Source organism: Typopeltis vanoorti, chromosome 13, assembly GCF_054136105.1.
Source record: "Typopeltis vanoorti isolate ZY-2024b chromosome 13, IOZ_Tvanoo_1.0, whole genome shotgun sequence".
Lineage (NCBI taxonomy): Eukaryota > Metazoa > Arthropoda > Arachnida > Uropygi > Thelyphonidae > Typopeltis > Typopeltis vanoorti.
This window is the reverse complement of record NC_143561.1, coordinates 15,764,835-15,787,141: the sequence shown is the minus strand read 5'-3', so window position 1 is coordinate 15,787,141 and position 22,307 is coordinate 15,764,835. Positions and strand designations below refer to the sequence as shown.

At 37.5% G+C, this 22,307-nt stretch overlaps 1 protein-coding gene across 4 annotated transcripts in view; it reads left to right on the top strand.

The window, feature by feature from the left end:
- Nucleotides 1-22,307, top strand: part of LOC150099946 (ATP-binding cassette sub-family C member 1-like) — a 684,487-nt gene that overhangs the window by 50,811 nt on the left and 611,369 nt on the right. For all 4 annotated transcript variants that reach the window (XM_090403130.1, XM_090403131.1, XM_090403128.1 and 1 more), the window contains exons 2-3: nucleotides 6,421-6,597; nucleotides 13,106-13,231. In XM_090403130.1, the coding sequence (XP_090259256.1) occupies nucleotides 6,421-6,597; nucleotides 13,106-13,231 (303 nt within the window). The remainder of the gene's footprint in view (nucleotides 1-6,420; nucleotides 6,598-13,105; nucleotides 13,232-22,307) is intronic.

Below are 22,307 nucleotides of genomic sequence, written 5' to 3'. Positions count from 1 at the left end.
TGGCTATCTGATCAAGAGTGTTAAAGATAGCAAGTGAATGTTACACAATGGAGATAAAATAAAAAAAGAAAAAAAAAAGAGGAGATTCTAGGTACTGCATATACAGTGCCTTTGTGATGAATGGAAGAAAATATAGTTTAGACCAGGGGGTCGCCAAACTTCTTTGACCGTCAACCCCTTCAAGAGTTTCTTGACCTTTTATCGACCCCTCTATTTTACTATTACGTAATTATGACAGGACAAGCAAAAAAAAGACGCTTATGTGAGTTTTTAGATTGTTTATTTTATAGTTACAGTGTTTCTTGTATGTATAATATAGTATATACAGTAAAACTCCGTTTTTACGTTCCCGCAATTTACGTTTTCCTGCCATTTACGGCATTTTCTGTTGGTCCCGTCTTAAGGCCTATTCTCACGATGTATTGTTTTCCTGCCATTAACAACTTGATGTGTACGTTATTTCCCGTGATTTGCGTTTTTTTTTTCTCGGTGGCAATACCGATTTTCGGATCGATTTCAGCGGAAATCTGCGCATTTCTGTTCTCAGGTGGCGTTGCTTTTGGCTATGGTTTCGTTTCCGCCATCATGGTGATTTGCGCGCATGCAGCAGTACTGTAGTGATGAGCGATACCGTGATTTTTCAATCACAGTACGAATTGATATTGCAGAATTTCTGCAACGTAATTTAGCGTGCGAAAGTTGCTTTCAAGTTGCGGTGGTGGATTATCTATGTTAGTAACATGGAGAAAAAAGGCAGAAAATGTATTTCGGTAGAAGAAAAGATGGCAATTCTGCGACGTGTAAATTGGCATGCCGGAACACGTGTGCATTTAGCATAAGATCTTGGACTCTCCGTGTCCACTTTGAACACGATAGTAAAAAAACAGGTCAAGCATTGAACTCAATGCAAAGCAATCTGGCACTAAGTCAAAAAAAAAAAAAAAAAAAACGAAAAGCAAAAACAATCAACAATTAAAGATTTTAAAAAGACAAAAGGTTAGTTTTCTGGCAATTGAATAGATATTAAATGGATAAGAATTTTTATTTTCAGTTATTAAATTTTGTAATCTAGTATGTAGACTCGCATACTAGCAATAAGTCATCTTTTAGCCTTTTTAAAATGTTTTTTTACATTTCCTGCTATTTACACTTTTTTCCATCACTCCCCTGAAAAGTGTAAAAAAGGGGTTTTACTATATTATTATATTGGTTTGACGTCCAAGGGATACGTTTTTGTTTTTGACGTCCTTATTAACATTACATATTTCATAGGAGGGATAAATAATATATAAAATTTATAGATAACAAAATAATAATAATAATATCTTCCTATAGGTATATATAGGATGTACCACGGGCGGGAACCACGGACATCGGTTTATTGGTAAATACGTCATTTTGGCTTATGATTGGCCTCCGTAACTATTTTCATGACCTTGCTCCATCTTACAGGTCCTATTCATGTCACTGTTCCCGCGATTCACTCTTAATTGCGTTGTCATTCAGGATGGAAGTAATCCAAGTTAACCGAAATAAATATTACCCATACAATGATGTCTTATATTTTTCTATCGACCCCTTGACCCCTGAGCCTGAATTGACCCTTAACAATGTTATATCAACCTCTGGGGGTCGATATCGACCACTTTGGCGACCACTGGTTTAGACAGTAGTTTTTGAGGTTGCTAGTGGGAATGTCATTAGGAATACAGGTAACCCTCGTATAACGGATGTTAGGTTCCATAGAAATGCCGCGTTATGTAAATCGCGTTATGCGAGACTCAGATCACAAAGAAAAAGTAGGGTTATGTTCCGAAATCGAATTTTTTAAAATTATATAAACAAAAATGACATATCCAACGAAAAAATATTTTTATTTAATTCGGGTAATTCATGTTAGTTAAGAAAATATATAAACTATGAAATAAATACATAGTACAAACTTATAAAAATTACAAATTGTACGCAAACTTCATTGCACATAACGCATAAATGTTTTAGGCTGAATAAAATAAAGTGCATATTTTAATCGTCATCACTGTCTTCAAAAATGCATTTCGTAGATGTTCTTTATTTACGAGTGGCCGGACGTCGTCATCACTTGAGATCTCTTGGACATCATTTGTATAATTCTCATTGCATACTTCGGCTGGTTTAGTTATTAAGAAGTCAGTAATGAGACCTTGCTTACCACTATGCTGAAATTTTTCGATGTTCAATGTTTTTCAGTGTGACCAGGTGTTCACTGCGGATTTTTCCTCAGTGAACACCTGGTCTGCACTATAACCACCTTCTTCAATAATTTCTAAAAGTTCTCCTGGGTATCTCTGAGCAGCTTCTACGTCTGCTGATGCTGATTTTCCCTGCATTTTAAGATTATGCAAAGAAAACCGATTTTTAAAGTTTTCGAACCCACCCTTACTGGCAAAAAAATCCATTCTGAGAGCTTTCTTCTCAAGAATCTTGATCAAGTTCTTTTAAATGTTTATAAATTTTGAGAATTTTTTGTTTAATAAGATTTCTATCCAAAGGAATTTTCTTTTGAGTGCAATCTTCTATCGAAATCATTAGAGATTTCTCCATTTTTGCGATTAGAATATCGCGTACACGAGCAACGCGCTTCGCACTTACCATTGACCCAGCAATAACACTTCCTCGGATTTTATGTTCATTTTGTTTGATTGTTCGAATTGCTGATTCATTTAAATTCAGAGTCCTTACGAGAACTCCTAGTTTTTCTCTATTTTTGAACTGAATCGAGATTTCAGTTTTTTCTTGAGAGAAATGAATTTTATTTTCAATGCTGTTTTTTTTTTCCCTTTCGTTGCAGTTTTAGTGGCCATTAGTATAAAAATAAAATTTTTACATAAAAAAAATTACATATTAATTATGTATGTAAATCTCCAGAAAATAAAGTGCTCAGCTTGAGATTAACATACTTATGATTTTTTAATGCTTTCCTGGCAGAAAACGAAGACTTATCAACAATAAACACTTTACGGTAAACAATTGACGTACAGGCTTGCTAAAGGGTATTTCCCCTAATATAAATTCACTAATTATAACCACATGAGTGATACGGGCAGACACAAATTCAAAGAAGATAAAATTTGATTTTTAAGTTGCGCAATGAACAATATATGAAAAGATAAACGGTTACTACAATTTGTAGATCGTGTTACATTGAAACTGTGTTGTATAAGTACCGTGTTATACCAGGGTTGCCTGTAATAGGTTGAGTTTGGATACTCTAAGTGGTAGTGACACATTATTTGTTACAATTAACATCATTTCTATTTTTAAGGTAGATGTGGGAACTTTTTCTTTGCATGCATTATTGATTGGGATATTGGGGATTTTTTTGGGATTCGTTTTTTTGTGAGATTTTTTTCTAACCCTGAAAATAATTGTATTTTTTTATGTTGCTTTCATGGTTAAAGTAAAAGAACAGTTAAACAAAGAGTGGGGGGGGGGATGCAGTGGGATTCAAAAGGCTCATGATCATGTTAGCCACAAAGTTGAAGCACCATGTATGGCCTCGATAATGCTTCCCTTTTACACATACCACCATGCAGACTCACAGGCATGATCAAGGAAGGTAATTAGCAGCAGGATTATTCCCATGCTGGTTGGGAAGTCTTGTGATTTTTTTTTTTTTTAATCATATTCATTTCCATTTACTATCTAGAGGCTCTGAACCACTTTATTACATCTTGTTTGGCATTCCCATGAAAGGTGGCATATCAGAAGATGTTGGAGGACAGATATCATAGACCATTGTTCTAGAGATTAAACATGGCAGCAGATTCTTCCTGCTTCTAATAAGCAGTGTTGTGGTGTTTTACTGTTCAGCGAAAATCATCAACCACTCAGATCTAAATGGCAGTTACCCCAACTATGGAAGATAAATATGGCAGCAGGTATTTTATTCTTCTAATAAGTATTGTTGTGGTGTTTAACTGGGCATTGAAAGTCATCTACTCAGAGATCTAGATGAGAGATTCTCCAACTGGGGAAGAATCAACCATCTAGTGGCAATATCTGGGTTTGCCAGAGCCATGTTTGTGGAAACAGCACATTTTACAAGAAGGTGAAGTTGGCTTGATTATGTGTGTGTGTATGTGTGAGAGAGAGAGAGCCTGTATATTGTGCACTACTATCCGTTTTAGTAGCTCGGTTTGTATTAATGTACCTTTGGTTGTAGATACCTGGGTTTCAAACTCATCCATGATATGTAAAATTTCTATAACGGTTTTTAAATGAAGGTGAGATTGCTTGTTTTATACAAAAGCAGAAGGTTTGTTTGCATGTTAATTGTGTGAAATCTGCACAAAGGTGAGATTGCTTGTTTTATACAAAAGCAGAAGGTTTGTTTGCATGTTAATTGTGTGAAATCTGCACAATTAACAAACTTAGCTATGTGGCATTATAGCCTTAATTGTGTTGGCTGTAATTCCAAAAAACTCAGTTCTTTTAGAGATGAATTTATTATAGTATTATTATTATTACAGGCATCTCCAAGGAGTCAGTCTTATTGCGGGAGACCCAAACTATCAAAACAATATCTATCATTCCTCTTCTTGAATTCATTTACAGACAAAGAACTCACAACTGAGTCAGGCAATGCATTCTACTCATTCACCATCCTCCAAGCGAGAAATCTAGTTCTCACACCCTTGTTAACCACACTTTTCCTTAATTTCCAAGGATGACTTCTTGTTCTTCCATTACTATCACACAACTGAAATATTTCCCCTGCATCAATCTTATAAAAACCTTTTAGTAATTTAAATGTTTCTATCATATCCCCCCTTCTCCACCTATCAACCAACCTCTGCAATCCACAAGCACTCAATCTGTCAATGTAGTGATGTCAAAGTTAGTGAGTGATGTACAAAATTTGCATTTTGTACATCACTCACATTAGGAAAAAGAAAACCAGGACGTCCTCTTAAACGATTCAACGATGACTTCTAAGGCCGGAACAGGCCATACTAGGCCTAAATCCTTGATATGTATGATGATGATGATGATGACATCACTCACCAACTTAGTCACTCTCCTCTGAACCATCTCCACAACCTCCTCATTTCCAAGGAATCCAGGTGACCAGACTTGAGCACAGTAATCCAAATGTGGAAGTATCAATGCCTTATAAAGGGGAATAATAATAACCTCTTTATCTCTGGATGTTAGTGTGCTCTTCAATAACCAAGTAATCCTATGTGCAATCTTGGACACCTTAGCAATGTACCCTCTGAACTTCATCTCCCTATTCACCAACACCCCAAGTCCCTAGTCTCAATCTCTTGGAGTACCGTTCCATCAATTTGGTACACAGCTGGTAATCTTTTAATCCCAAAATGCATAATTTACACTTTTCCACTGACATCCATTACCTTTTGCCCATTTTTGACAGCCTTATTTAAATCATCCTGCAAACTTTCAACATCACCTTGATTTTTTATTGTGCTACCCAACTTTGCATCATCAGCAAACAACTGAATATCACCCTTCAAACCATTTCCTGTCATTTATGTACAAATTAAACAATAACGGCCCAAGCACAGAGCCCTGTCACCTGCCCCATCCTGGACTCTGCTCCTCCATACACTACTTTCTGATATTTCTCCATGAGCCGTTCTCTTATCCATATCACCAGTTTAGTATCCATCCCCATCTGCTCTAATTTGCACAACAGTATTCCATGGGGTATCCTGTCAAAAGCCTTAGCAAAATCCAGAAGTATCACTGTGCAGCCATTCCCCTTGTCCACAGATGTCATTCTATTGTAAAAAGTTAATAAATTGCTAAAGCAGGATCAACCTTTAACAAAACTGTGTTGGCCCCCTATAGAGTATCATATTCTGATCCACCCATTCTTGAATTCTGTCCTTAACCAACTTTTCCAATACTTTTACCACTGCTCCCGAGATAGTAATTGGAGTGTTAGAGCCACCTTTATGCAAAGGAACCACTCCCTAGGAACCATACCAGAGTTCAAACTTAAGTTAAATAACCCAAGTAAGAGGCATTGATAATTCCTTTGCACATTCACACAACACCCGAGCTGATATTCCATCTAAACCTACAGCAGTGTTTGCATTTAAATTCTGCAATATACTAAGTACCTCTGATTTATTAAGTTAAATTCTCACATAGTACTTGGTTATGTAATTTTTGCTTTTATATAGTTAATAAATTTTTAAACATATCTGCATTTACAATAAAATGTATGGAAAATATTAGATTTTAATATAATAATATTTTGTTCACAATTTATAAAAAGTACTGTATTTATGTTTCTTCCATTGAATCTTTTCAATTCTTATAAATCAGAAATGATTTTTTTGTATTGTAATTCATGAATTAATATATGTGATGTGATAAATCCATGAATAAATGAATTCTCTCTTTTAGGATTTGGAAATTACTTGGAACACAACCACACCAGATTTTACATCATGTTTCCAAGATACTGCACTAGTTTGGGTGCCACTTGCCATTCTAATTCTTTTTGCACCTTTAGAATTATGTTTAATATCACTGACCTCTCCTTTTGCTATCCCTTGGAGCCTTTTGAATATCACCAAATTGGTAAGTAGAGTTATAAGTTTATAACTATTTTCTGGATCCAGTTTTGTACAGCTTGCTGTAAATGTTTTTTTATTAAAAAAGTTTTTTTTAAAATATTGATCCCATACACAAGAGATAGAAAAAGACCTATAACCATGTCTGTGCTATAACTGAGATACAGATAATGACTCAGGTAGCAGTTTATTGAACTACTATAGTAGTTCAATAAACTGCTTGTTTGGAAATTCTTTTTGCGATGGACTATTACAGAGATAGATGGAACAAAAGAGGAAGAAAAAAAAGCTGGTTTCTTGTGTTCGCAGTTTCTCCTCAAAGCACTTCACGCTAATCAGATTTATGCAACAACTCTTGGTCAAATTATGAAAGCATCTACCAGAGGTCTTATGTTAACAGCAGTCCTCCCAATGGTTAGTACTGCACCATCACCTTCTGAATCGCTTTCATTTTGCTGAGATGTTCTACAAGCGAAAACTACAAACCCTGTCTAATCATGTCACTTTGTTTAATCATGTACTGACACAAGCAACTACTGGTCAGCAGACATACAGTTGAGTCTAAAAAGCAAGTGCTATGCACTCGAATGACAAAATAAAATATATATATCTCTCTCTCTTTGCCTCCCTCCCCTGAAAATTTTCCAAATTTTCAGGGGAGGGAGGCAAAGAGAGAGGAGGCAGTCATTCTGATTCAGATTAGGCTGGTGTAATAAGGCATCAAAAATTCTTTGAAGAGATGATTATATTCATAACTGCTTTCATGGAGAAGGTGAGCTTCATTTCAAAGGATACTCTTGTTTGATCTCACCATCATGTTGTGCAAGACCAGACTTTTAAGGTCTGGTCTTTAAGGTATTCGTTGTAGTATTAAAAATAAGGCAACAATAGTATATATATATATATATATATATATATATATATATATATATATTTTTTTTTTTTTTTGTATCCAGATAATTTTGTTTATAATAACAAGAGAATTATTTACATCTTAATTTTTTTTTTTTTTTTTTTTTTTTTTTGTATCTTGGTTGCCAGTGATGCTGCATTGAACTTCTATGATGATCTTCAGCTTCCCATATTGTATTTATCCAGTATATTTGCCTCACTTAGCCAGCTTTTGGCACGTGAGTATAATGCCAACGATGACAGCAAGTTTCACACACTAGAAGGATCAAATCAAATTTATAATAAATACAGTAAAACCTCGATATAATGGACTAATTCGTACGAGAGGGTGTCCATTAAATTTGAAAGTCCATTGTATAATAAAGTAGATTTTCCGAATGCATTGGCCGGCACGCGTTAAAACTGCCGCAGAAAGTTATGTTGGCTAATTTACTAGAGTGTTTTTCCAACATATGATGGCCTATTCACCAAAATTTGTTAAAAATCACAGGAAATTAATAACAAAATAACCTGTTAATTTAATTATAAGCAAATCTTGGTTAAAAGCATTTTAAAATTAAAATTTTCACATGTGACATATGGACTGGAAATTTTGTCCATTAAATCTGAAGTCTGTTAAATCGAGATCCGTAAAATCGAGGGTTTACAGCACTTTCTGATGTTTATATAGGATGAGAATATCCTAAACTTTCCAGGGAGAGAGAAAGAGAAAGGCAATCCTTCTCATTCGTAACAGGGCTTCAGAACTTTCTAATAACTGATAACTGTTCTTGCATGATGGCATGATTAGATCTATGGTCACTTATCCCTTGTTGGGTTTTCAAAGAAATTCTTGTTTTAAGAGTGATTATCGAACATTTAGCTTGTCCATTTTGGGCATTTGAGAGTGAGTTTTAAAACTTGTCTATATGGAGTTACTTATCTTATGTGGTTTTTGGGACATTTTTTTCCAACATATTTGTTCATTGTAGTCTACAACTAACTAGTAGACCACAAACACAGTGTTATATCCCCTGTTTTTCTTTTCTTTTATTTACTATTAATATCTTTACTTTCCTTATTCTTTACTTTTACTTTAACATTAAGTTTTGTATCTCTTATTCTCAGACTTCGGTTGCCGACAAATTTGTATAGATTTAAGACTGCGCCAGCCGGCAACTAAATTCTGATACACTATCTAAAATACTTAAGAAAAATTGTAGGGATCAAGATATATGCAGTCGTGGTCCCTATTCACATATCACTATTGGTTTCGTTTAGACAGTTGTGGCCACTGCCACCCATTGTTCTCTAGTTCATTGGATGACTAGTAGGAAAACTCTTTCCTCATAGTGGCATGTTGCAGTATCCATAGTGGTTGAAGTTTTACCACATTTTGATTAATTAATGCCATTATTTTCCTGCTGATTTCATGGAATATTTCACTTTCTTTGGCTGTTTCCTGGGTCAGTTCTGAATCAGTATAAGGATACATATTCTGAGATTTTGGTCTTTTATCAGTCTTGATTTTTCAAATTCAATTTATGATTGGTTGAGCAATTTTGTCTAGAAGAATTCATACAAATTTCAGAACAGAATGAGCACCTATTTGAATTCCCACTGGAGATTTCCCATTTGAAGTCAGTAATGTAATTGTAAATTCTAAGTCTAACGGAAAGGGAAAAATTACTGAGTGTAATGTAAAAGAAGGAAAAAGTAAGTAGGAGAGTAGATATCAGTGTTTTAAATCTTTTAAATTTTAAATCTTACTTATTTCTGTAACACTAGATGAAGAATCAGAATCAGCTAATGCCTTTTATTCCCTGTGAGGCCTTTTAACCCTATCTAGCTTTTGGAGACTCAGTGGGCAGTTCAGTCTCTACCAGTAACCAATTAGAGATAGGTGGCCATGACTATCACTAATTATAGGCGGCTCAATGAAGAGACAAACAAGTGCTGCCATCTCTTGTTACCTAACCCTAAAGGATGTGTTACTGTCTGAAATAATGTAGGTTCTGTGGTCAATTTTCTTGAGTTTATGGGATGATAAACCTGAGTTTCCAGGAGTAAAAACCTGCTTGCCCATGTCACAGATTGACCAACTCGGGAGCCAGTCAAAGAAAGACTTAGAAAAATTCCTATATTCAGTACCAAACTTGAACGTAAGTCTCTCTTCCTGAGCTACAAAATCAGAAATGAAAATCAGTTCAGATGAATTAAATCCACGAGTAACAGAATCAGAACTTTCTTTGAAGAGACCATAAATTAAAGATATCAAGAAATTATATAGTTAGTTTAATCCTTTATCCAAGTGTAAGCAAGTGTCAAGTTTGCACCTGAACTATTTTCAGGAGTGGGGCAACTCATATAAAAAAAGCTATGACTTCACATCATGTTGGAAGTTTTTTTTTTTAACTTGGTTAGACTATAAATTATGTAAAAAAAAAAAAAAAAATGTATTTAATTTTAATTTAATTCTTTATCCAAGTGTAAGCAAATAAAGTTTGCAATTGAAGTATCTTCAGGACTGGGGCAACTCTTGGCAAAGGTGGACTAAGTTCTCATCACTTTCTTTAGTATCCCATAATGCAAAGCACATCTCCTTGTGGACATGTATACTGCTATGCATTATGGAAAGGGTCACTACCCAGACAGGTTTCCCTGTTTAAGTGTGGGGTTACCTCTCCAAAAACTTGTGATATTCCCCTGGATCACCCAACAATGAGTGACCTGCAAGATCAAAAACTCAGCATTGGTCCCCTCATTAACAGGCTCACCCTGCCACTAAGAAGAACTCTCAGCATTGGCTCTACCCCATGTCAGGTGCACCTGACCACTGAGCACAGAGCAGCTCATATTTCATTTGGAGTGTAACAGCAACAGCCATGACTCAGTTAACTTCATGGGCTACAGCATTGCCATTCATTACCCCCACCCCAGGACCCGAGTGACAGCAACAACTGAGCCTCAGTTAAAACTTCATGGGCTACAGCATTGTCATTCATCACCCAAGCTTCCAAGCAGTTTAATTTAATCCAATTTAATTACTATTAAATTACTCTGTATTAGAGAAAGATGTTTGAATTTTTTTTTCACTTGGTTAGACTATAAATTATGTATTTAGTTTAATCCTTTATCCAAGTGTAAACAAACAAAGTTTGCACCTGAATTATCTTCAGGACTGGGGCAACTCGTGGCAAAGGTGGACTAAGTTCTCATCACTTTCCTTAGTATCCCATAATGCAAAGCACATCTCCTTGTGGACATGTATACCGCTATGCATTATGGGAAGGGTCACTACCCAGACTGGTTTCAACCTTTGTTGAGATCTCTTCTGTGGGAGCTCTTTCTCTAATCCAGAGTAATTTAATAATAAAGTGTGACACCTTTTGGCAACTGGGAGACCTCAATAAAGGTCGAAACTGGTGTGGGTAGTGACCCTTCCCATAATGCATAGCAGTATACACTTCCACAAGGAGATGTGTTTTGCATTATGGGATACTAAGGAAAATGATGAGAACTTAGTCCACCTTTGCCACGAGTTGCCCCAGTCCTGAAGATACTTCAGGGGAAAAGTTTGTTTGCTTACACTTGGATAAAGGATTCAACTAAATACACAATTTATAGACTTCACATCCCTTGTCTTAGTATCCCATAATGCTAAGCACATCTCCTTGCAGACATATATAATGCTATGCATTATGGGAAGGATCACAATCCAGGATGGTTTTCCCTTTTTAAGTGCATGGGATACCTCTCCAAAAACTTGTGCAATCCCTCAGATCACCCAAAATGAGCAACCTGAAGGATTATTTCACTCAGTGGTGCCTGTACTCAGTGACAGGCTCACCCTACCACCAAGCAGAACTGCTCATATTCCAGGTAAAAGCATCAGCCAAGGAAGCCCTAATACAGGCCACCTCAATGGATCCAAATCCCTGAATGCTCAAAAGCTCCCCAGGGCAAAAACCTTAAGACAGCAAAAACTCTGCTCCCCTGGAATCAAAGTACCAACTGGTTTTGACCTTTATTGAGATCTTATCAGTGGGAGCCAGACCCAGAGGTGATACTCTGGTTGAAATAATGCAGAAGTTATATTTTCATATGTGAATAGCCAAAAGATGTCACATCTTATTATTATAATATTCTGGATTAGAGAAAGCTGTTGCAAGTTTTTCCACTTGGTTATACTATAAATTAGACATATCCAGAAATTATATACTTGGTTTAATCCTTTATCCAAGTGTCCAAGTTTCTTCTTGTTTCTTTCTTCTGCCAATTCCCTACTTCTTGGAAGTTTTTTCACTTGGTTATACTATAAATTAAAGATACCAAGAAATTATGCTATGTCTGCAAGGAGATGTGCTTTGCATTATGAGATACTAAGGCAAGTGATGTGAAGTCATACCACCTTTACCACGAGTTGCCCCAGTCCTGAACATACTTCAGGTGCATATAATTTCTTGATATATTTAATTTATAGTATAACCAGGTGAAAAAAACTTCCAACAATCTTGCTCTAATCCAGAGTAATTTAATAATAAGGTGTGACACCTTTGGCAACGCATATATGAAAATATGACTTCTCTTCATTGTGGCCCTGCTCGGTTTCCCTGTTTAAGGGAAACTGGTCTGGTTAGTGACCCTTCCCATAATGCATAGGCATTATACATGTTTGCAAGGAGATGTGCTTTGCATTATAGGCAAGTGAGGTGAGGTCATTAGCTTGTTTATACGAGTTGTCCAAGTCCTTAAAATAGTTCAGGCACAAACTTCTTTTCTTACACTTAGATAAAGGATTAAACCAAGTACTGTATATAATTTCTTGGTATCTTTAATTTATATTGTAATCAAATGGAAAAACTTGCAACAATTTTAAGAGACCATATTTAACTACCCAGATGGCCATGTGGATAAAATATATCAAAGTTATACTCTTTGTATCCATATCATCATCATCATCATCATCATCATCTTCCTTATACCCTCTTTTACCTTGCGGTGTCGAGGGTCCATTGATCATCGGACCTCACTCCGTTTACAGGATAAGGTGGTCAGCCTTATGCCCCGGTGTATCCTATGGCCTGTAGTGTTGAGTTCTCAAGGCCAGTTTGCCTGCTTTGTGGGATGAAAAACCCCAGAATAAACTGGGGGAAAAACCCTGCTGTCCACGCCCAAGACTGGCTAACTTGGCTATGGCTGAGGAAGATCCTTCAGCTCCACGTCACCGACTGGAATCGAACCTAGGACACTTCTTCCCCAGGCATATGGTTGCGAAGCGCATAGCCACTAGGCTAACCGCGCGGACCTTGTATCCATATTATTTCTATAATATTCAAAGGTTATATGACTTTAATAGACACTTTGCATCCATGTAATTATGGACATATATGCATGTCAAGGATGGTATGGTGGATACAAAAGCTGCTTCTATGGGGAAGGTAAGCCTCACTTCAAAGGATGCTGTGTTTATTTCCACAACCATGTTGTGCAAGACCAAACTTTTGAAGTTTGAAGTATTCATTGCAGTATAAAAAAAAAAAATAAATAAATAAATAAGATAACATAGTATCTATTTTTCATCTAGATAATTTTGTTTATAATAACAAGAGAATTATTTACAGGTCTTAAATTTTTTCCTTTGCTGCTTGATTACCAGTGATGCTTCATTGAACCTTTACCATGATCTTCAGCTTTCCATATTGTATTTATCCAGTATATTTGCTTCACTTAGTCAGCTTTTGGCAGTTGTGAGTATAGTATAATGTTCTTAAAAAAAATTTGTTTTTGAAGAACTCAGTTTATCATTATAATTAAATTAAATTTACCATTATTTATATTTTACTAATAAAAGTACTGGCATAAATTTTGCACTTAGAATGTTTTTCTGATTGGTTCCATGTAGATTATACTAAACACAAAATCATAGTCTTGTTTAAATCCTTAACCCAAGCATAAGCAAACAAAGTTTGCATATAAAGTATTTTCACAACTTCACATAAATTTCCTTGGTATCCCATAATGCGCAACACACTTCATTTCAGACTATTATATCCCCGTTTTTCTCTTTGCTTGGCTGACTTTATTGTTATCTTTAATTGCCTTTACTTTCTTTAACTTTACCTTAACTTTTAACATTAAGTTTTGTATCTCTTATTATTAAGTTGCCAACAAATTTGTATAGATTTAAGGCTGCACCAGCTGGCAACTAAATTCTGATGCACTATTTAAAATACTTAAAGAAAATTATAGGAATCAAGATATATGCAGTCGTGGTCCCTATTCTCATATCATTATTGGTTTCCCCTTTAAATGCAATGGTACGAAATTTTCCAAACAGTAATTCAAATCCGCAGAAGATATGACAAACTCAATTGATTATGTAAAAAGAAACATATTTATTATTTCACAGAGGCAAGTATACATGTTATTTAAATTCTTAACCTTAAAAGAGTCTGGGTTCCCCTTACTTAATTAAACACATTTAAACTTCTGCACTATGATCTCTTACTGGGCAAAAATTCCTCACTTCTGTACATATATCTATCCTCAGACTCTCACAATTAAATTACCTGGTAATATCACACATGAAACATCACATATAAACACTAGACAATTCAATAAATCTGACATGTAATTCTCTAGGACAATAGTACTTATTTCTACTTAATTCTCTCCCCAAAATATCTGTTAACAGTTAACTACTTTCTGAATGTATGACATTACTTTTCTTAAATCACTTAAACAGTCCAGAGCTTGGCTTCCTATTCGGCTGGAGCCTGCTTTCTTCTTAACTGTTCCTGTGGAACAACACGTAAATGGCGTGTGTTCTTAACTTCTGTTTCTCTATTCCACGGATACTTTAATCCTACATTAATATAAGAAAATCTTTGCTTACCGTTCTTGCTTTGATTAGGTATTCTGATCTGTTCACTGTACCTCCTCTGATGGCAGGCTTTGTTCCTTTGTTCTACACGAACCGAAAACACTCATGCACAGATTTATACGCTGACGTAGATTCCATCAGCGGCTCTTTCTCCTTAAGTGTGTGAACACATTGTAGTTGCAGCTTTGACCGATGTAGCATGCATAGCAAGGGGAGATACTTGCTACACGTGGCGGCAAGCTCTACATAGCTCTCCTATGGGAAACTTGGTGTCGACGAAACTCGGAGACGAGACACAAGCGATCTGTGTCTCGTCTCCGAGTGATTTATTTGTTAATGCTACATGACTTTTTACTTTAATTCATTCACAATTACTATCTTAATAAACTTATGGGCTATCTTGACAATGTTTGGAAATTATACATCTGGATGTTTACATTTTCTTAGGACATTATACGGTACACTTCCCATCCAGAGGCATAAGCATGTCCTTATCCCTTCCTTCTGAGATAACATAACGTTGGGTGGAAAAAAGGGATGACTCATCACTTTTTCCGACACAACAAAGGCCCCCCCCTTTAATTAAAATTTTCTCTTAACTGAGTTATGACAAAATTTCCTTTTAGCAACATCCTCTCCTTTCTCTGGGAAAGGGTTGGCTTCCTTGCCTACTTCTAAGCATGTATCTGTGTGCCGGCTGTTCATCTGGCTCAGAAAATCCATCATGACCCCCCCCCCCCCCCGATCAGTGTTATTTCCACTAGTAATACCTGGGGCTTCCCTATGTCTTATGAAGAAAGGGGGTACTCGTCTTGGGGGAATTCCTCCTTCCTTGTTTTGTGATCTCTGTCTTCTTTTGGTCGCACCTTGCTGCGGGACAAGTTTGGACGGGAGTTTTCCCTGGACCCATGTCTGTTCTGGCTCCTTACGTTTCTCGCATTTCCTAAGACCCTCTCTAAGGAGTCACCAAAACAGACTAGTCTTGTTGGCCTAGTTTTATATGGTTTGAGGCGATCAGCATGTACAATGGTGGTCTTACCATGAGGGCTGGTTTCTTTGACTCTGAAGGTTACAGGGTTATTCTTTCAATTATCTCAAACGGTCCAACTGCATTCTTACCGAACTTCCCCCCTTTTCCCTTTCTCTGAAAACCTTGGTCCATTAGAACCAAGCTTCCTTCCTTCAAGTCTTTAGTTTTCCTGAGCTTGTTCGCGTATAATCTTGCGCGGAGAGAGCACCCTTCACTGGTTTCTGCTACTGATTTATATGCTAGCTTGTTGTCTCTAATGATGTTGTTTAGATATTCATCTATATCGGGAAAGCCTGTTTCTGCCCTGAAGCTCCTGAAGTCACTTGGGAAGAGGGGCTCAAACCCATAGAGCATTACGGCGGGCGCTTCCCTGGTAGCTGAGTGAAGTGCAGTCCTGCATGCAAAGAGGGTGTGAGATAACTGAGCATCCCACTCTGATATCTGTTCTTCTGCTAGCTTTGCTAGGGTGAGTTTCAGAGTGCGGTTCATTCTCTCACACATACCATTCGCTTGGGGGTGATAGGGTGTGGTAAAGATCTTTTTTATCCCCAGTGAGCTGCACAGCTGTAGGATCACCTCGGCTGTGAAGTTAGTACCCTGATCTGACAGTAGGGTCTCAGGTGTCCCTTATCTTGAGAAGATCATTTCAAATAGCATGTCTGCTACGGTCTTGGCCATTTGATCCTTCATGGCTATGGCCTCAGGGAACCTGGAGAACATGTCTATGACAACCAGGATGTATCTGTTCCCTCTTGCCGTGGTGGGGAGTGGCCCTACAATATCCATTGCCACGGCCTGGAAAGGGTGTGAGGTTAGAGGGAACGGCTGAATAGGGGCCTTACCAGTGATTGGGGCTTTCCTTTGACAGATGTTACAAGAGAGGATGTATGCCTCCACGTTGCGTCTCATTCCCTTCCAGAGATACCTATCCGTCACCCTCTTTAAAGTTCTGTGCACTCCCTGGTGCCCTGCTAATTTATTATCATGGAGTGTGTGCAGCACCCAGGGGATCATTGCTTCGGGCACAACTATTTTCTCCTTCCATCTCCCGGTGACGCCTCGTCTAGATATCAGGAGACCGTCATTATCAATGAATATGTTGTCACCAGTTCCCCCTTCCTGGTAGTTACCTCCATCACTTAGCAATTTCTTGTAAACTGGTCCCCATACCGGGTCAGCCTTCTGTGCCTGAATGATTTCAAATTTCTCCCAGGTCTGACATCGCTTCTCGGGTGCTTCCCTTCTCTGATATTCCTGGATGACTCCAATCCGTTGGGTGTTTTCATTGATGTGGCTATAATTCTCACCATGCTGGGGTGTTAGTGATCGGGATAGGTAATCGGCTACTACGTTAGCCTTTCCTGGTATGTAGCTGACCTCCATTCTGTACTCCTGCATTTCCAAAGCCCAGCGTATTATTCTCTGATTTTTATCCTTCATGGATGACATGAAGGACAGAGGTTTGTAATCGGATCTGAGGATGATGTTTTGACCTAACAAAAGGTGGCGGAATTTCCTGAGGCTGTACACGATGGCCAAAGCCTCCCTCTCAATGACGGAGTAATTTTTCTCCAAAGGGGATAGTTTCCTGCTAACAAACGCAACAGGTTTGAAAGAATCCCGTTCCTTTTGCTCATGCACAGCCCCAATAGTGTCTTTGGATGCATCGGTGGCAAGATGGAAGGTTTCCCCAAGTTTAGGATGAATGAGGACACGGACAGTGGTCAGTGCCTTGTTTAGTGCATGGAATGCTTCTTGCTACTCTATCTTCCAGGCAAACTTGGTTCCCTTCCTGGTTAGGCTTACTATTGGCATCATTATCTCAGAGCATTGGGGAATGAATTTTCGGTAAAAATTTACCATCCCTAGATACTGCCTAACCTGCCTGATTGTGGTGGAGGGTTTTACATCTAAAATGGCATTCACGTTGTTATATGAGGGTGCTATCCCGTCCCCGGTGATCACGTGTCCGAGGTATTCTACCTTGTCAAGAAAAAAATCGCATTTCGAGCATTTTAGAGACAGCTTGGCCTTGTCCAATCTGTTTAGTAGGATCTCAGTGTGCTCTTCCATGGTGATGGAATATATCATTAGGTCGTCTTGGAAGCATAGGACACCTTTGCCCAAAAGTCCCACCAGCACACCATTCATGAGGCAATGGAAGCTCATTACCGAGTTTCGGGCCCCTTGGGGAAGCCGACAGAGTTAGTATTTTTGCCACTTCATGGTGAAGGCGAAATATTGTCTGTCTTCCTTCCGGAGGGGAATCTGGTAGTACCCAGAATTCAGGTCAAGTTTCGAGAAGACCTTTGCCCCTTCTAGGCCAAACAGTAGTTCTTCTATAGTACACACTGGGAAATCAATGGGTTTCGTGACTTTGTTCACTTCCCTTAGATCAAGAACAAATCTTAAATCACCGTTTGCTTTCTCGACCAGTATGAATGGCTGTTCCAACAGGAAACAGACTTCTCAATTACACCTGCCTTCTCGTATTCTTCCATGAGCTTTTCTAATTTGTTTGCGTGTTTGAGGAGGATTGGATATTGTTTTACGTGTATGAGGTTGAGATTATTTGAACAGTATGTTCTACGGCATTAGTACAGGTGAGGGTGCTTATTCCCTCAGTAAAGACTCCGGGGTACAATTTGTACACTGTGTTAAAAAATTGTCTTATCTCTTCTATATCTTTCTTAGAGCTATGGCCACTTGTGGATTTGCTCATCATCTTCTCCTTGTAAGTGATCTGTTCCTCTTCAAACTCCTTAGCAGATATCAAATTGGTCTCAAGTGACTTATTTTCGAGCGATGTTTTGCAGGGGTTGGTTTTGGGGTGGTGGGTCTTTCCACACAGAGATATTGATTGGTTCCCAAAGTCGCAGGCGGACTGGTTTGACATTAAGAAGTCTAGTCCCAAAATGACTTGATTGCTGGTATCATCAGGTATCTCTGGTAAGATTATTATGTCATGGGTGACATCAATGGGGAAACAAGAGATGGATAACTTCGCTCTCAGTTTAGTGGAAGATTGTAGTTCTACCTTTGCTATTCCCATTATTTTGTGAGCTGTTTGGAGGGGAATAAGTGTTTTGTTATGGGTCATGTCAAGCCTTTTGTATAGGTTGTGAGGGATGACAGATATGTGTGCTCCTGTGTCAAGGAGGAATTCACATTGTGTTCCATCTATGTTGCCCTGGACTAGGGTAAGGTTTCCTTCAAGGCTTGCTTCAGTGGTGTTGGTACTTTGTATTTGGTGGTGTATGGTCACATGACTTTCACTCCTACTACTGTGCCCTTCTTCGGTTATCATTTCTCTGTATTCAGAGGATTGGGAAATAATTGCTATTAATTCTTCTTTCTCACTGGCTGCTGCCCAGCACTCTTCAAGGCTATTTATTTCCTTTTTGTGTATGCTCTCCTGCAATTCAGGTATGATCCCTGTTCTGAATTGTTGTAAGGTAAGCCATTCATTGTGTTCTTTGTCTTGTGTGTGGGTTTTTATATCATGTGCCAGTTTGGTTAGTCTGTTAAGGAAATTGGTTACCCTTTCCCCTCTCTTTTGTATGCATTTGAAGAATTTGTTAAGCGTTTGTTCAATTCCTCTCCTTTTGCTGAATTTTGATATTAGGGCCTCTTTAAAGTCTTTAAGTGTTACTGCTCTGTTTAGTGTTTGTTGAGAGTGTAATGCTTTCTTTGCTTTCCCCTCTAGTCCACTGCGTATTAATGTTAAGAGTTGCGGATGACTCCAGTTGGCTGCCCTTTTTAGTCTTTCCATGTGGCTAAGGAAGGATTCTATGTCATCATTACCCTCCCCTGAAAATCTGGGGCATATTTATTTAGGGCTCATTGTTCTGAAAAATTCTGTGTCGGTCACCTCGGCTATCTCAGGTAGGGACATACTTATGCTCTCTGATTAACACAGTTCAAAATTCAAATAAATTCAAAAAAACTTAATTTTACTATTATACCTTTCACAATTGAGTTTGTTTCTGGGATTGAGACCAGTTTGGTGTGCAAATTAATTTCTTTCAGCACATCCTGTCGACTACTGCGCCATTATTATATCCCCTGTTGTGTCGGAAAAAGCGATGAGTCATCCTTTTTTCCACCCAACATTAAGTTACCTCAAAAGCAAGGGATAAGGACATGCTTATGCCTCCGGATGGGAAGTGTACCGTATAATGTCCTAAGAAAATGTAAACATCCAGATGTATAAATTCCAAACATTGTTAAGATAGCCCATAAGTTTATTGAGATAGTAACTGTGAATGAATTATAGTAGAAAGTTATGTAGTATTACCAAGTAAATATGTATAAGCTAAGTACAAGTTTTAAGACATGTGAAGACAGTTTGTAGCCAACGCGTCCATCGGCTGCCGCCGTATGCGTGACAACACCGCCGAGTGAGGGAGCTGTTCCGGAGTGTAAAAGTTTCGGCGGGAATTCTAATCGCTCTCTTTTCTCTCTTCTCTTATCTCCGATTACTTGTGTCTCGTCTCCGAGGTTCGTCGGCACCAAGCTTCCCGAAGGAGAGCTATGTAGAGCTTGCCGCCACGTGTAGCAAGTATCTCCCCTTGCTATGCATGTTACATCGGTCAAAGCTGCAACTACGATGTGTTCAAACACATTAGGAGAAAGAGCCGCTGATGAAATCCACTTACAGTACAGGTCTGTGCTGAGTGTTTTCGGTTCGTGTAGAACAAAGGAACAAAGCCCGCCATCAGAGGAGGTACAGTGAACAGATCAGATTACCTATCAAAGCAAGAATGGTAAGCGAAGATTTTCTTATATTAATGTAGGATTAAAGTATCCGTGGAGTAAAGAAACAGAAGTTAAGAACACACGCTATTTACGTGTTGTGCCACAAGAACAGTCTGCAATTTGGACACTTTTGTCTACTGCTAAGAGGAAAACATATTAGGCTCTAGCTGAACAGGAGGCCGAGCTCCGAACTGTTTAAGTGATCTAAGGAAAGTAATGTCATATGTTCAGAAAGTAATTAAGTGTTAACAGATATTTGGGGGGGGGAATTAAGTAGAAATAAGTACTGTTGTCCTAGAGAATTACATGTCAGATTTATTGAATTGTCTAGTATTTATATGTAATGTTTCATGTATGATATTATCAGGTAACTTAATTTTGAGAGTCTGAAGATAGATATATGTTTAGAAGTGAGGAATTTATGTCCAGTAAGAGAATATAGTACAGAAGTTTTGAATTGTGATTTATTAAGAAAAGGAACCTAGACTCTTTTAAGGTTAAGAATTTAAATAACATGTATACTTGTCTTTGTAAAATAATAAATGTGTTTCTTTTACATAATCAATTGAGTTTGTCATATCTTCTGCGGATTTGAATTACCGTTTGGAAAATTTCATACCATTGCATTTAAAGGGGAAACCAATAGTGATGTGAAAATAGGGACCACAACTGCATATATCTTGATCCCTACAATTTTCTTTAAGTATTTTAGATAGTGTATCAGAATTTAGTTACCGGCCTGCCCAGTCTTAAATCTATACAGATTTGTCAGCAACCGAAGTCTGATAGAAAGAGATACAAAAATTACCTGTAAATTTAAAGATTAAAGATAAAATAACGATAAAGAATTCAGCATGAGAAAAACGGGGATATAACACGCCGTTTTTCTCTTTGCTTGGCTGGCTTTATCATTATCTTTAATTGCCTTTACTTTCTTTAACTTTACCTTAACTTTTAACATTAAGTTTTGTATCTCTTATTCTCAGATATTCAGTTGCCGACAAATTTGTATAGATTTAAGGCTGCGCCAGCCGGCAACTAAATTCTGATGCACTATCTAAAATACTTAAAGAAAATTGTAGGGATCAAGATATATGCAGTCGTGGTCCCTATTCTCATATCATTATTGGTTTCCCCTTTAAATGCAATGGTACGAAATTTTCCAAACGGTAATTCAAATCCGCAGAAGATATGACAAACTCAATTGATTATGTAAAAAGAAACACATTTATTATTTCACAAAGACAAGTATACATGTTATTTAAATTCTTAACCTTAAAAGAGTCTGGGTTCCCCTTACTTAATTAAACACATTTAAACTTCTGCACCATGATCTCTTACTGGGCAAAAATTCCTCACTTCTGTACATATATCTATCCTCAGACTCTCACAATTAAATTACCTGATAATATCACACATGAAACATCACATATAAACACTAGACAATTCAATAAATCTGACATGTAATTCTCTAGGACAATAGTACTTATTTCTACTTAATTCTCTCCCCAAAATATCTGTTAATGTTTGGAATTTATACATCTGGATGTTTACATTTTCTTAGGACATTATACGGTACACTTCCATCTGGAGGCATAAGCATGTCCTTATCCCTTCCTTCTGAGGTAACGTAACGTTGGGTGGGAAAAAGGGATGACTCATCACTTTTTCCGACACAACAAGACATGTACTTAGTCTAGCCATAAATACTGTTACAACTTGAAGAGTACATAAACCTTTAATGTATCAGCTTGTATACTGCTGATATCATTTACATGTAAATCATTTACGACTTTCTGCACATACACAGTATGGTGGTTAAGTAATGAGATTGATTTTTTAAAGGACAGCCCTTTTAATAAAAGTAACAAATGCTTATTAATTATATGAAGAGCCAAAGGCTTCAATTAAATGATATAAACTTATTTAAGTTAAGGGATATTACATTCCATATTGTTTCATAGCCGAATAAGAAAGAAACTCAAAGAGTTTCATGCTGAATATAGTAAATATATAAAGTTCGGCGAGTCCAAGCGTTAGCAAATACCTGGATAGTGTTACAACTGACCCTTTAGGGCATCCAACACCGCGGCAACTCATGGTAAGGGTGGAGCAAGCTCAGATCACTATTCTTGATATTTCCCCATAATGT